Raw genomic sequence first — 16,837 nt, forward strand, 5'->3', positions numbered from 1 at the left:
AAGAGGAGTGAGGCAGGAGATGAAGAGAGAGAAAAGACTTTGAATGGAGAAGCCAGAAAGAAGAGGGAGGTGAAATGAGGACAAGGAAAAAGAAATGAAAAGAAAAGAATAGGAAAGAACAGAGAGAAACGAAAAGAAGGCTAGAGAAGGGAAGGAAGGGAACGTGAGAAGAAAAAAAATCATGAAAGAGGAATGAAAGAAAAGAGGAAGAAGAGGGAACAGAGAACATAGGAGAGAAAAAAAGGATGAAGGAATGTGACTGAAAGGGAGGGTAGAAAAAATGTTGAATGAATAGGAGGGAAACGGAGGAGGCGGAAATAAACGAGGGAGTAAGAGTATGTCTTGAGAGAGAGAGAGAGAGAGAGAGAGAGAGAGAGAGAGAGAGAGAGAGAGAGAGAGAGAGAGAGAGAAGAAAGTAGGAAAGGAAGCTGGTTGGAAAAAAGAGAAATGAAGTATTACATATTATACTGTACACGTGGATATACAATCATAGCTAACTAAACAGACAGACAGAAAGACAGATAAATAAACAGATAGACAGATATTATAGACAGAAAGATGACTGATTGACTGAATGGTTGGTTGATTTATTGATGAATAGATTACGAGGTGATGAAAAACTTATAAATGATATTGAAAGCTTATTTTGTAAAATAAAGTTCTTGGTGGTACGAAACTGATAACAGAGAAATTACGGCATTGCGAAGGCAGGCAGTTCAAAATGAATTTGAACTGCCTAAACATGGCAGATTAAATAATAAATGTAAAGTGCTAGGCATTGTTAATATGAACTTAAGGACCAGATAACTGTTAATAATTTTCACCCTGATTTTGATGTGGATGTGATAGGAAGTGTTAGGAAAAACACCATGAGGTGGTTTGGCCATGTGGAGAGGATGGAGAATGAGAGACTAACGAGGAGAGTGTATGTGAGTGAGGTGGAGGGGGAGAGAGGGAGGGGGAGGCCAAGGATGAGATGGAGGAATGGAGTGGAGAGGTATATGAGAGAGGGGAGTGTGAATTGGGAGCAGGGCAGTGAAATGGTGGGGGACAGGGCGACGTGGAAGCGATTTGTTTGTGGCAACCCTGTATGGGATTAAGGCGTCGGGCAATAGATAGATATGTAGATTTTGTATACCATAGAAAAGTCTTAGGCTGTAATAACAAATTACTTGAAATGCAGCACGCAGTGTACAAAGGCAGTTTAAAAAACTAATATAATTATTGAATTCATGGAGAAAGCGCACTAATAATGTCTATCTATCTATCTATCTATAGCCCGACGCCCTAATCCCGCAAAGGGTGGCCGCAGACAAAACGCCTCCAAGCCACTCTGTCACCCACCATTTGACTACCCTCCCCCCAACTCACCCCCCCCTCTCTCATATACCTCTCAACTCCATCCCTCCACCTCATCCTCGGTCTACCCCTCCCTCTCCCTCCCTCCACCTCACCTACATACACCATCTTAGTCAGTCTTTCATTCTCCATTCTCTCCACATGTCCAAACCACCTCAGTGTACTGGAAAATATTGTCCTTACCTTGTATAATTCCTTGCTACTGCCACACTTAGAATATTGTGTCCAATTCTGTTCACCTTCCTACAAAAAACATCTGAAGAAACTCGAAAGCGTACAGCAAAAGGTGACAAAAATTACACGAAGATTAAGACATAAACCCTATGAGGAACGGTTAGAAGACCAAAACCTGTTTACCTTAACTAAAGGCAGACTATGAGGGGATTTAAATAAGGTCAATGAAATCCTGTAAGCGCATAATAACATGGTTGTTGAGACGTACCTCACAGTAGATCGGTCGAATATAGAAGTAGTGGACTTTAAATAGTCGGCAAGCATTCTACACGCATGAAACTGAACACTTCCTCTTCAGTCGAGTTATGGAATACGTTGTCTCCTACTGGAATAAACTGTGATACAGTACTTGGATAAGTATTATCTGTTTCCCTGCTAAGCATGTTCACTTCTGAGTAGTACGTTTTTTAATTACATCATAGAGTTCAAGACATGGAGCTAGTACCGGTAACCGCAGAACAACTTTGATATATTTTTTTTATTGACTAGATGTGTGTCCCTTGCAGATTGAATAAATATGGATTGAGTTTTCCTTACAATATTTCCTATGAAATTTCCATGACATCATTTCTATGCTACATGGTAGTCCTCACTATTTCCTGCAGGTTTCAGCTTATGGGTTTCGTGAGGGGAGGAGCCTTAATGCATTCCTATCCTTACCTTCAACCCACAGCAGAGTTAGGCTTGTTATAACCTATCCAGTAACAAACAGCTTCAAAAGGACGAGTAGGTCTGTCGCTGCTTGCTTTCACTAGTACTCCTTTGTACGGCTTTGTGGGCTACACACTAGACAAACTTTACTAATTTTCCAAGATTGCCGGACGGTAATATCAGTATGAAGATTACTCGCTCATTATACACATTGAAGAAGTACTGGAGTTTAAGAATGAGAGAGAGAGAGAGAGAGAGAGAGAGAGAGAGAGAGAGAGAGAGAGACACACACACACACACACACACACACACACACACACACACACACACACACACGCAGAGTGGCCACAAGAATGACCAAAGATATAGAGAAGAAGAAAGAACAATAATGAAAACTAATAAAATAAGAAGCAGAAGGAGTAAATGATTACTTCCAGATGAATGATGGAGGAGAGGATAAAGATGAGAGATAAGGGAAAGATATTAAATGAATGTGGAGAGAGAGAGAGAGAGAGAGAGAGAGAGAGAGAGAGAGAGAGAGAGAGAGAGAGAGAGAGAGAGAGAGAGAGAGAGAGAGAGAGAGAGAGAGAGAGAGAGAGAGAGAGAGACAGACAGACAGACAGACAGACAGACAGAAACAGAGACAGAGACAGACGCAGACGCAGACACAGACAGACAGACAGACACACACACAGACACACACAGACAGAGACAGACAAACAGACTGGCCACCAAAAATACCAAAGATACAGACAAGAAGAACAATAATGAAAACTAATAAAATAACGAGCAGGAGGGGTAAATGTTTACTACCGGATGAATGATGGAGGAGAGGATAAAGAAGAGAGATAAGGGAAAGATATTAAATCAGAGAGAGAGAGAGAGAGAGAGAGAGAGAGAGAAAGAGAGAGAGGTATGACTGCATTTGCCTGCTTAGAACTACTGTAGTTTACTGGGCAATCCACAACTCATCTACTGAGGAACAGCGTTACAAAAATCACTATAAACATGTGTCTAATCAAGCAGGTACAATTTCTGTGATACTCTTAAATCAGAATTATAGTTTTACATCAACATGATATTTTTTTTCGTACACAAACTACATTGTGTATATTTCACAGTGAAAGTAAGAAGCATACAAACTATTTTACTGCGAAATATTTACACAGTCCAATCATCTAACTACTGTTGTTTTGGGCTTACCGTTCCCTTATGCATTTTCAAGAATTTTTAAACAAAGTCGTTTTCTAAAAAAATTATGCTTCGCCTGTGGTTCCAATGACGCTAATTATATATTTCTAAATTTCTCAACGGTTCACACTTCAGATTATACTGTTGAAGGGAAAGATTGTTGGGTTTGTTCCATACGTAATATTACCTAATCCCCTGGCTTTCAAACTGGGAACCATGGCCCCCAGAGGAGCCACGGCAGGATTCTAGGAGGGCTATCGCTGGCTAGTGCAAGTAGTAAATCAAAGTGCGTCTGGGAAATCGCACTCTTGCCATTTTCCACAGCATATTTATGTGGATCTGGTTTCTCCACCCTTCGACACATACACAGTAAAAGCCAAAACCGGTTGAATGTGGACCCAAAAATGAGATGTATCAATGACTCAACCTCGAATTAGTCGACCGAATGAATGCAAACAATGTCATCCATCTCACTGATATGCAACAAATATGTATTCTGATTGACAGTTGTATGCATCAAAATAAATGAAGAGGGCAAAACAGTCTTTTGCATCATTATCGTGAGGAGCTTGAGAGAAAACTGAAAGGGGGCACGAGGATGGAAAGATTCCCCAAAGTGGAGAATGAAGTGAAGAAGTCTGAGAAACACTTGCCTAGCCTGTTCATCCACCTGGCAGCTATGTTGCCAAGGTGATAACTTACAGTAGTCGTATCCTTGCATATACACGCGCCACCCATCTATTCGTCCATATTTTCTGTAGGTGTCTGAGGTCGTCAGTGTCACCGTACCATAACAGAGCACATATCTTATGGTGCCATGCTCCTTCACTCGAATCTGAATTCTTTCCTGTCTGGATGACATCAGTTTGCGTTCTTTCTTGTCCTAATTCGTGTAAGAGGCCATAGTAATAACAGTCTTTCAAAATGGCTTCTTTTGTCTGTCGTGTTAGTGACTAGGATGCCCAGGCAGACTGGACCCTCATATTGTCTACCTCGAGCTCCCACTCTACCCGCTTAATTCTATGTACGAGGTCAGAAGAGGTGGTATGTGCACCTTACAGGACATAAAGAGCTGCCATACTGCCAGTAAAAATTGCAGCATCCCTCCCTCTGACTCCAACCTCACGAGTCCAGTCATCAGAGTTAGGAACTATGTCTGAATGGAGGAAGCCCAGTTTTGCAGCTTAACCAGTGCCACCCCCACGGATAAACCTTCCCTCACCCACAACAGTAACTGCTGCCACAGCCTGTCCTGCGTCAGTACTGAGTGAACCGTCACAGCACGTTAGTGGTCCCATTTGTCATATTCTCAGTGAGACGCATGAAATGTCATTTTCGCTGATAAGATACGAGGCACGACTTTTTGGCAGAGTTTCGTGATGGTGATGTCTTATGATGTCTCTGTCCTGCCACGGCAGAAGAGGACTGACCAATAGCAGTGAGTCAGGCTTTGAATCAGGACCTGGCAGCGAACCCATCTGGAGTCACTTGTGGCCAGTTTCTACCAGTCAGAGATAATCTATATGTCCCAAGAATTTAAGTAGCACAGTCTTAACTGTAGTGTTATGACTGTCTCTCAGTATCCTTACTCCTTTCTCTCCGGTATAGATGCCTACCTAGCCTCTCGTGCATGGTTGTCAGTAGATTTTATGTCAACTAAATACACGGTTCCAATGACTGCAATTGAGGCTACCGTTCTTTTCCAAGACAGATTTTAAAGGCCTAAGTCTACTTCAGTAGGTGGTACATGGTCAGACTGATCAAACTGTTTTCTTTTCTCTCGTTCTGCTAACAACACACACACACACACACACACACACACACACACACACACACACACAATCATTTTTATTTATGCTAGGAAGAAGGAACCAAGGGCCACGAGCCCCCAATAACTGTTCCTTCCAAGAGAAAAGCAAAATACAAGAGAGAGCCAAATTCAAGATCCGATCATTTCGAGATGCCTGGACACACTGCGTTTGAAAGACTGGAGATCATAGCTAGCAGGAAATACAGACAGAGAGAGACAGTTCCAGGGCTGACCTATTGCATAAATGAAGGACTGAGAGTAATGGTTAACTCTTGCATTAGAGAGTTGGACAGAAAAGGGATGAGAGTTTGCTGCTAGACGGGTGCTACGCGCCCGTAGTAGAGGTGGAGGAATGCATGCAGACAGTTCAGAGGAGCAGTGACCATTGAAGTAGAGATAGAAACGAAATAAAGATGCAACAGTGCGGTGAAGAGACAGAGGTTGAAGGGAGCCAGTAAGAGGAGGAGAGTTAATTAGATGAAAAGCCTTTGACTCCACCCTTTTGAGAAGAGCTGCATGTGGGGAGCCTCTCCACACATGACAGTTGTACTCCACACAGGGGCGGATAAAACCCCTGTATAGGGTCAACAATTGTGCAGGGGTAAAGAAGGAACGGAGTCGGCTTATGTAGATAGATAGATAAATAGATATAGATATAGATAGATATATATATAGATAAGTTGATATAGATACAGCTAGATAGATAGATAGATAGGTTGATATAGATACAGCTAGATAGATAGATAGATAGATTAGATAGATAGATTTTATATATATATATATATATATATATATATATATATATATATATATATATATATATATATATATATATAATGTACACATAAAAGAAGAAAATTATTTTGGATAAGGGCATGAGGGCTAAAGACAATGAGAGAAACGCACAATAAGAAAGAAAATGAGAAAGAATTACATATTAAAAAGATTAATTTGGAATTTTCTTCGTCTTCGGAGAGCTCCCTGGCCATGAGATGGCTAATAACGGCTGCATTTCGCCCCCCCCCCCATTCGATAAAGTTTCTCTTAAGGTTTGAAAAATCGTCTGACGCAAGCACAAATAAGCTAAGTAATCGTGGTGAAGGTGTTCGTCAATTAATTGCCAGTGTTGGTCTGGCAAAACCATCAGCCGATGTAATATTGTCAGCTGGCATCAACGCAAGCAAGCATGACTGCCAAAGCAATAGTCAGAACGGACGACTGTTCTGCGTGGTTTACTTATAAGTGAATTAGTGGAGTGATCAGGTTAGGCTACTCAAGATACATTCAGGCCCCTCACAGTCATCCAGGACCAATAAAGTCCTGCTACATCTACTCCCAACCACACTCGCACCCAGACAGTGGTGTGGCCTGGATTAATGTGAGGATTAGGAGAGGAGGTGTGAATGAATATAAAAGAAGGGGAAGAAGAAAAAGGACGATAGAAGAAAAAAGGGAAAAAAAGAAGACGGGAGGAGGCGGAGGAGGAGGAGGAGGAGCAGAAGAAGAAGAAGAAGAAGAAGAAGAAAATAAAGGGGGAAGAAGAATAAATATCTGCGTAACCGACTCTTTTGAACGAAGAAGTATTCTGTTATTATATATTAGAAACATAGAGAAGAAGAAAAAGGAATAAGAAGAGCAGATGAAGGAAATAGAGTATGAAAAAAGTAAAGCAGTTTTCTTGTATGACCATTTAAGCAACACCAAAATTGGGTCACACGTCGCCAAGTTGGCTTCTTTCATGAACGCAGTCACCGCAACTCTTATTCATTCAGACATTATTTCGCTCTTTCTGCTAAGTTTTCGTTCATCTCTGCATTCCTTGGTTCTGTCACTTCCATTTCTTCATACTCGTCCGTCTCTTCATTAGTTTTTCTTAACCTTTCTCTTTTCCTTCCCTCCTTCCTCTTCTTTTTTTCGTTCTTTCTTTCTCCCTCCACTGCCTCATTCACCAACTGCCACATTTCATGCTTTATTGTCTTTTTTTTTTTTTTTTTTTTTCATTCACGAACTTATTCAACAAACGCTGTATTCCAACTTTTTTTTTTTTTCCCATTCTCCTTTATTACCTTACTTTTATTCCTTCCCCAACTCATTCACCAACTGCTGTATCCCTTCCACACTTTCATTTTATCATTCATTTCCTCACTACCTTTTTCAACAATTTTTGCTTTCTAATCTTCCCTTCATCCTTCCTTCTTTCTTATCACTCTCTTCTTACCTTTCTCATCTCGCCCATTATTAACGCTTCCACCACCCACTGCATTCCTTATTCCATTCACTATACACTGACCTACTCGATAGTTTCTTGACAAATCATTGCATTCCTCATGTAATTAATTCCTTTCTTTGGCTCCTTTCTTCCTTTTATCTTTTTTCCACTCCTTCCTTCCTTCACTGACTCAATAACCAATCGCTTCTCTTCCTCCTTCTTTCATTCTTCTTTCCCTCCTTTCTTTACTTCATTTAGCTCCTTTTTTCTTCAGTCTCCTTCTACCACTTCCTTCTGTCTTTTCTTTTTCCTTCTCTTCTTTTCATCTCTTCTCTTTTCGCTCCTCACCCATTCTTTTTCGTCCTTCCTTTTCTATTTTCTTTTTTTCCTTCTTCACTAACTCCTTTACAGCACTCTGCATCCCTTCTTTCTTGGCCTCCTTCCATCACTCCCTCATCCACCCTTCTTCACCAGGTTATTCATTTGTACTTTCCTTTAGCCCATTCATTATTTTCTCTCTTTCCTTTCGTTTCGTTCCTTTGATCTTTCCTATATTCTGCATTCATTTAGTCCCTCCCTTCACGGTCATTTTTGTTTTTTTTCGTTTTCTCTTCTTCTTTTTCTCATTCTTTCATGTTTTTCTTTCCTCAGTGCGATTCTGTCCTTTGTTCCTTTATTCCTTCTCTCATTTTTACTTTTGTTATTCCTTAATCTATTTTACTGTCCTTTCTTCCTTCACTTCTTCCCTCATTGCGTTCATCCACACTGCCCTGCTGTTTGATTCTTTATTTTCATATGCATCCATACATCTTTCACCGCATTCATTCTTTTCTTAATTACATTTCTCATTTTTTCACAGTTTACTTTCTTCGTTTGTTGAATTCATTTGCCTTTCCCTCAGTCGTACTTTCTTTCTCTTTCATCTTCTCTCTCTCCTCTCCCTTCACTTTTTTTTTACCCACCACTGCATCCCATCATCATTTTTACGAAATGCATCCTGCTCTTCCTGGGGCAATTCCCTTTTTTTTCTTTCCTTTGTTTTATTTGTCTTCTCTTCCTCTGCTTCTTTTCCGCACTACTGTATCATCTTTCTTTTTCTTCTTCCCTCGCCATTATCATATTTACATTTCACCCTGTCCTTTCTCCGTTTCTTCTATTTCGTTAATTTAGTCCCCTTCTGTTATTTTCCATTTTTCTGTTTCCCATGCTCTCTTCTTTCTCTTTTGCTTCACTTTAATTTTTTCTACTGCTATTCTTTTTTTTTTTTTTTTTCCACTCAGTTCTTCCTTTTCTTGCCCCATCATCTAGCTCTACCAAATCGTTTCATTCATTATTTTACTCAGCATTTTCCAGTTCCTCCATTCCACTCTTTCCCCTCTTGCCCCTCCCCTCTTCTCACTTTCTGCGTATTTCCAGTTGCTATCTGTTACTCCCCACCTCTACTCACCCTCGTTCTCACTTACCCTCTCCTCTCTCCACATAATTATCATCCCACTTTTCTGTTTTCCTCTCCACCGTTCCTCTCTCTCTCTCTCTCTCTCTCTCTCTCTCTCTCTCTCTCTCTCCATTTATTTCAATTTTCTGTATCCCTCCCCACTTCCCCCCTCCCCCTCTCTCTTACACTCGTCAGCCCTTCCCTAAGCTCTCCAGTCTCCACTCACTTCATACTCTCTCCAGACCCTTGTTCCCCTTTTCTCTCACTCTCACTCCTCCCTAGAGATCCATTTCTCTCTCTCTCTCTCTCTCTCTCTCTCTCTCTCTCTCTCTCTCTCTCTCTCTCCTCATTTCTTCCTCACTCCTTCTCCCTCACAACTCTCCTCTTCTTCTCTCACATTTTTCTTTACCATTCCTTGTTCTCCACCTTCCTCAGTCTCTCCTTCACACCTTCTCTCGCTTCATTCTCCCCCGCCTTTGTCTTCTTTCACTTACCCCATATATCTCACTCTTCCTCTCCTTCACCAATGACTTCCTCTTATTTTTTTTTCCATTCTTCATTTTGTCCGTCACTCTCCCGTCTCCCTCTCTTTCCCTCGTATTCCACTTTCTCTAGGGACCCTCTTTCCCCTTCCCCTCCTCCTCCTTCCTCTTCTCACTCACTCTCTCCTGTCGTTCTCATCCCTCCACTTCTTTCACACTCTCCCTTTCTCACTCACTTTTTCCTTCACTTCCATTCTCTCCACCTCATATTCCCTCTCATCCTCTCTTATCCTCTCCTTGATTTATCCCTTCCTACCTTATTCTCTCCCCTTTGAGCCTCTCACCTTCTCCTCTTTCCCTCTCAGCTCTCCTCCTCTTCCTGTTCTTCCACACTCTTCTTCATTTCTCCTCTCACTCCACATTTTTCTCTCTTCCTGCTTTTTTATTCTTGTCTTTAGATGATAAAATTGCCTTGTTAGTTATACCCTTCTCTATTCGAAGCAGCCACGACAGTACCAACAGGTCTGTTGCTGTTTGCACTTCTTTGTACTCCTTTGTACTATCCACATCATACTTCTTTGTACACGTCCTCAGTTTCCTCTATCGCTTACCCTCCTCATCTACCTCCTTCTCATCCTCTCTCTCCTGTTCTTCCTCACTCCACCTTAACGCTCTCTCTTTTTTTTCACCCTCCCACTCTCTCGTCTCTTGCTCTCCAACTTCTCTTCTCCCTGACCCTTCCTCATCAATCCCTCACCTTCTACGCTTTCCCTTCTCCCACACTCTCCCTTTCACTCTCCTTCATTTCCCCCTCTTTTCTTTCACTCTTCACCATCACACTTTCCCCATTGTCCAATCTGCCTCACTCTCCCTTATCATTTTCATCTCATTATCTCTCTCACTCTCCCCCTCACACCCTTTTCTCAGTCACTCTCCCTATCTATTCTCCTCTTCTCTATCAGTCCTCTTGTCCTTTGTCCCCATCACTTTCCCCACTTTATCCCCCCCTCTCCCTCCCTTTATCTCACCCTTTCTTCTCCCACTCTCCTCTTCTCTCATCCCTCACCCTTTCTCTCCACCCCATTCTCTCTCTCTCTCTCTCCTCTTCTTCATTTTTACCCTCTTTCACCTCACCCTTTCCCCTCTTCCCCCCTCTCTCTCCCCCGCACCCTGTCAGTTTCTAATCCCACGCTGAACATTACATCAGAATTATACCCCACATGCTCAAATCGAGCTTTCTGAGAGGGATTTAACAATGTCAACCCCGTTGGGACTCCATCATTTATTGTAATTTTCTGTTTATAGGTAGCATTCTACTTGGTCTACGAGTATCTTATCAACTTTTATTTTAGTAACTTATTCTCCATATTACACACCACTTCCTTATGCTGTCTGCATACCTAAGCACCGATACAGTTTGCCATAGTTGGGTACAAGAGGATACGAACAGGGTCGGATCCAGTGCTTTGAAAAAAGAAGGGGGAAGGGGGGGGGGATTCTTAGCAAAATTACCCCTTTATGCACTTAAGAGATTAAAAAAAAATAATGTTCATTTATAGGTATAATCATAGGGAAACAATAATACAGGCAAGTATATGTGCAATAAGATATCCATTGCACTTACTGAATTTTGGAAACAGTGTTCTCTTACTGTAAAGAATCATTGGTCTGCCGAAAATAGGGGGGCATACGCCCGTACGCTCCCCCTAAATCCGTGCCTGAAGGTTTAATATGCACAATAAATCGCTGACATATAGGTTGTACGAAGTCTCCTCGATTATTTACAGTATAAATGATCCTCTTGTTGGTTTTAATTTCATCCATTTAAACGGCACTGAAACAAGACACTAAATAACATCCAGTAACTTGATCACTTCACCTCAGAGCAGTCCTTAAGACCCGTTGATTCTGTTTTTTAAGGAAGTGGAGGGGTTGCATTAAAAGAGCAGTTGGGAAAGACATTAATATCCAGACTAAACTTTTAGCCCCTTTAGCCCGATGACGAAGTTTTCATTTGGTTCTTGATACTTGTATTGATGTTATGAGAGACTCTTCAAGCAATGGGGTTACACACAGCCTTAATTACCTCATTCACTGCTACACAACTTTCTTTTTTTTTTTTCAGTTGAGTAAAAGTAAATAAGTCACCGGGCTGAAGGAGCAAATGTTCATTTCATCTGGAGCCGCGACGTGGGCAGGGGAAAAGAGGGGAGAGAATTGTTGAGGGAAGAACACGGAGCGATAACATGGCCAACGGTGTAATGCTACGATGCAAGAATGACAGAATGCAGAGCACTGAGTTGCTCAGAGGTAGACGGGAAGACTATTAACACTTTTCCCACGGTGACGTCTTATAGTATTTGTCCCTTCCTGCTACCCCCCAGGGCATTTTATTGATCTTAGGGGTTACCTCCACTAGTGCAGTGGTCAATAAAGTCTGCGTCTAACACCTTCCGGTTGAGGGAAAAAAATGTCATAAGTTAAATAAAATCATATGGAGACAGCAAAGTTTAAATTCTTTAAAAATCGTTGCCATGTTAATAAAACATAAATAAAATGAAAATAAAACGCCATTTCATTTCGAGTCGGAAGGTTGGAAGGGGAAAAGATGGGAACTGAATATTGTAAAATTATTTTTTTTCTTATGATCAGTTACAAAAAACTGCAACAGATTCTAACTCACCACTACGGTGTATCTCATGTCTGTCCGTATGTATGTGTCACCACAAAAGTGCCTGCAGGAAGCCAACCACCACACGTGCGTCCCCTTCCCGTGCCAGGCACACACTGTGTCACGTTGCCCTCGCTCCCTCTTATATACCTGTGGGTCGGGTCGAATGACAGGAATGGTAGGAGGTCGGGATAGGGAGAGGAGGAGTGACGAGGTAAAGAGGTAGGGACGGAGGTTTGGAAGTAACAAAGAAGAGATGGGAGAGATAGGGACATTGAATTTCATATATATATATATATATATATATATATATATATATATATATATATATATATATATATATATATATATATATATATATATATATATAATGGATTTGGGCTGGGATACGGAAAGAGCGCTCTGGAAAATTAGGACGGAGAGAATAGAAAGGGAGAGGGTGAGAGAGAAAGACTGGAGATGGTGACTCTGAATATCATGTACTTTTTTTTTTTTTTTTTTTTTTTTTGCAAGTTCATGGTCAGGCCTGAGATAGGGATGGTGGAGAAACTATTGGAAGAACAAGTTAGCAGGAAAAGGAAGAGAACAGCGATTCCCATAATTTCCTTGCCCTTCTTCTCCCTTTCTCTCTTTTTTTCTTATTTTGTAAGTTAGGAAGGTAGGATGGAAATAGAGAAGTAGGTAGGAGGGAGGGGGGGGGAAGGAAGTGAGGCAGGTGGGGAAAGAGACAAAATAACACTTTTTTCTAGTTTCTCTATTTTTTCCTTTCTTTATAATTTTTGGATGGCTTGGGTGATGTGCTCGACTGTGTAACTGTTACAGTGATTTTGTGTAACCAGTGCTTTCATGAAATCCTCAGTCAATTCGTGCAATGAGTGTGAATTGGTATGGATTAATTTTGGCTATGTTAATTTAGGCTGCGGTTAGGTTAGGCCGGGATAGGTTAAGCTTAGGTTAGGTTAAGCTAGGTTAGTTAGGTTAGGTTATGTTAATTTAAATGAACGCTAAATAATGTTAAGCGATCATCTAAATTAACCTAATGTAGCCTAACTTGACTGACCTATATTAACATAACCTAAGCTTCACCTAGATTATCCGAACCTAATCTAAACTAACCTAGCTTAACTTAATCCATCCCAATCTACATTCATTTCCAGAACTGACTAGGCATTTCATTAATTTACTTGTTACACAAATTCACTGTAACATAACCATTTCGCTGGACACGATATTTGATGATCTCTTACTTCATGCTTTCTTTTATCGCTATTTCTGTATCTTACCTCATCCCATCTCTGATTTGGGGAAAGGTGTTGGGAAGATGATGATGATGATGATGATGATGATGATGATGATGATGACGATGATGGGTAGTACTGGTGGTGATAATATACTCATTTTATTGATGCATAACGTCTGGCAATGAATGAATGAATGAATAATTGTATTTATTTTTTGCCAGTCTTTGCCACTACATATTATTATCACTTTTCTTTCAGTGGTTGCAGGTACATTTTTATTTGCTCTCTCTCTCTCTCTCTCTCTCTCTCTCTCTCTCTCTCTCTCTCTCTCTCTCTCATTTCCTCCATCCACTTTCCTGGCTCATACTTTCCTCTTGCAGTCTCTCATTTCTCTGCACTTCACTGTCGCACTCTCATTCTCACCCTTACTCATTCCCTGTCTTTTTATGTCTACCTACCGATCTATTTGTTGATACAGCTATCTGTCTTTCTGTCTGTCTGTCCCTAACTATCTGTCTGTCAAGCTATCTATCTACCTATCATTATTTTTTATAGTTACATACCATAAAACAGGCAATAATTTTTTTTTTTTTTTTTTTATGATCGCTGTTTGTGATAGTATTTTTTCTTGTGCTGCTTGATGCTAGACTTTTTCTTCTCTTTTTTTTTTTTTCTTTGTCTTTTTTCATTTTTAAGGTAATCTCACCCCCCTCCTTCCCTCCCTCTTCCTACTGAGGTACTGGCTCTATACACAAAATGCTTCTCACTTGCAAATTCCACATATCCCCCTTCCCGCCTCTATCCCCATACCCACTTATACTCCTCCTTCCCACCCCTCCCCTCCCTCTACCCTCTCCCTGCCCCTTCCGCCACCCCTTCCTGAGGATGATGTGGCTACGGAACTGAGTCAGCGGGTGAACCCTTCAGTACGGAGACTTAGTTTTCATTTTCATCAGACCATCACCAGACTATTTTCTTCAGCTAAAGGGAAATAATTTTGTGAGGGGGTTTGTGAAGGCTGCAACTAAGCCCTCCACTTATAACAGACTGTTTTAAGAGAAGTAAAATCGCCTGTTGATTACAGGAATAAACCATGGCTCACACCATCAGACTGAATATGCTAAAGGTTGTCTTTGTCGGGCAAGTCCTAATATTATTTGGTAAAATCATCTTTGTCTGTTACTCAGGGGGTAAGGAAAAACTTTAGCTCGATTTTATTTATTTATTTATATTTTTGCATATCGTACTTTGAGCTGATGTATCATTTAGAAAATCTACAAGTAGCTAGTAGAGGCTAAGACGATTTTATTCGACCTAATTCCAGTCAAGGCAAGACAGCTCGAGGGAGTTCAGTTATGTAATAATAGGTAATAATTATAAATTAGATATATTTGGGTTTGAAGAAATATACTTCCTTGTCCAAAATGACTTGAATTTAACCTGCTTGAGTGTAGCCGAGGTAATTCGAGCCATGTATATTTCTACCGATAAATGATTAACATTAATAAAAACGGACTAAATTTTTCACGCAAAGGTGTTTGCGAGCTGCGTTAGATCAGACGTTTCGCTCTTCAGGACGGATGACTTTACCGCATTAATCCTTTCGTTCGTATGACAGTTTGTCTCAGCTTAGAGGTTAGAAGCTTACCACTAGAAGCACACTCTGCTTCTCAGGCAGACAAGTCTAAGTACTCTACGAAAACCAAATTTCTAAACTTGCAGTACTACCTTACTGTGTCCCATAGGGCTCGGTTCTTTAATCTCATTTTCTAACCTCTTCCTCCATCACATGCCAACCCCTCCCAAATCAGTAACAGTACTGTTCTATGCAGCCGATTTGGCAATAGCTTCACAACACGCCAAAACTCAACAAGAAGCATCGTAGCTCCAGCTGTAGGTTACCTATACAGTATTCACTAGAACACTGACAAGATAAAACAGAATGAGTGACGCACCAGCCAAATCAACCAACACACTCTTCATGCAGGCAACAAAAAATCTCGAACTCACATGTCTCCCTCTTTAACCACCCACTTCCACTGAAAAGACACACAACAAGTCTAGGACTTACTTTGTACACACACACACACGCACACACACACACACACACACACACACACACACACACACACACACAATGACGTTTTCTCGGCACACTAATAACATTACTGTAAAGGTATCTCTTAAATTCGATGCCTTCAAAACACTCACGGGCACTACCTTCGACAACAGAAAGAATCCCTGAAAACTTTTATAAACTGTTCATTTGAAGAACTGTGAATTACGTTAGCTCAAGCTGAGTACCAACTTCAACTTGCTCAAACATAGATAAGCTATAATAAAAATAAATAATGTTAACAGGCTCGACTAAGATCACAAATGTAGATCACCTACATCAAAAAAAAAAAAAAAAAAACTTTCAATCAATGATCATATGAATATGAGAAGTACACATTACATTGCTTCAGCTCAAGATCCATTCCAACTTGAAATATTCATGTTTCATCACCCCATTCCCAAAGAAACAAAAAAAAAAAAAAAGAACATTCGGCCAGACTACACAGAGTATCTCAGCAACATCCTCTTCCTCCAGCCAACACTGCACTTCACAAACACATACCTAGGCGCATAGCCACAACTGTTTGAAATTGGCGGTAGTCCTTTCGTTCGGTACTGCCAAAAGTGATGACTGTCTACGAAATTTTCCAACTGCTGATCCAATGTACTATCAAAACAATACAAGACCTACTTTGCAGTATAATATGAAGTACCACATATACATTTATATTTGTTTATGTCCCTTCTTAAAAAAAAAAAAAAAAAAAAAAAAAACTTTCGTGGAACATAAATATCATTTCCTACCCTGGTTGTAATTTTCCTTTTCAGGCCCTACGTATATATGAAGAATACCTGAAATCCCAACAGAAATAAAGATATATTATATCCATGAATTTAGTTTCATCGCATGCATCACTAACATCATTGAAAAAGTCCAGGTGATTGGTAAGATATGATCGTTTATTCCATTATCCGCACATTTCGTCCTTGTTGAGATTGTCTTGTTCAAAATGTTAAGTGTTTTATCTCTGATAATGGATGCATAGCTAATTGGAAGGTAATTTCTGGAAAGAAATGTTAAACGCTTCTTTATAACTGGATAAAAATTTTCTACTTTCCAGTCATGTGGTTATGTTGAGACTTTGAACTAAAGGTTTTGTTATTTCATTCTTCACTTCCTTTAACATTCTGTTTTGCCCAAGAGTTTTGTTGATTTTCAGTTTTATTGATCGCCCTTAGATATGAGAGAGAGAGAGAGAGAGAGAGAGAGAGAGAGAGAGAGAGAGAGAGACAGACAGACAGACAGACAGAGACAGACACAGAGGAGGGATAAAATAAGAGGAGAGGAAAACGACGTCAAAATGATAGAAGATGAGTGGATACAAGAATAGGGGAGGGATAGAAGGAGAGGAGATGGGATGGAGAGAAGATGAAAGATGAAATAAAAGAAATATGGGAAGAAAAACAACAGAGAGAATGAGCAGTTGAAGGAGAAT

The 16,837-nt window shown here is 40.5% G+C and overlaps 1 protein-coding gene across 1 annotated transcript in view; it reads right to left on the reverse strand.

Annotated features, from left to right (window-relative positions):
• Window positions 1-12,145, reverse strand: part of LOC145415640 (uncharacterized) — a 111,798-nt gene extending 99,653 nt beyond the window's left edge. The window contains exon 1 of the mRNA XM_080284861.1: window positions 12,055-12,145. Within this exon, the coding sequence (XP_080140987.1) occupies window positions 12,055-12,072 (18 nt within the window). The 5' untranslated portion in view covers window positions 12,073-12,145. The remainder of the gene's footprint in view (window positions 1-12,054) is intronic.
• Window positions 12,146-16,837: the final 4,692 nt, after the last annotated feature.

This window comes from Coenobita brevimanus, chromosome 103 (genome assembly GCF_032717465.1).
Source record: "Coenobita brevimanus isolate Jiangsu-jjx chromosome 103, ASM3271746v2, whole genome shotgun sequence".
Lineage (NCBI taxonomy): Eukaryota > Metazoa > Arthropoda > Malacostraca > Decapoda > Coenobitidae > Coenobita > Coenobita brevimanus.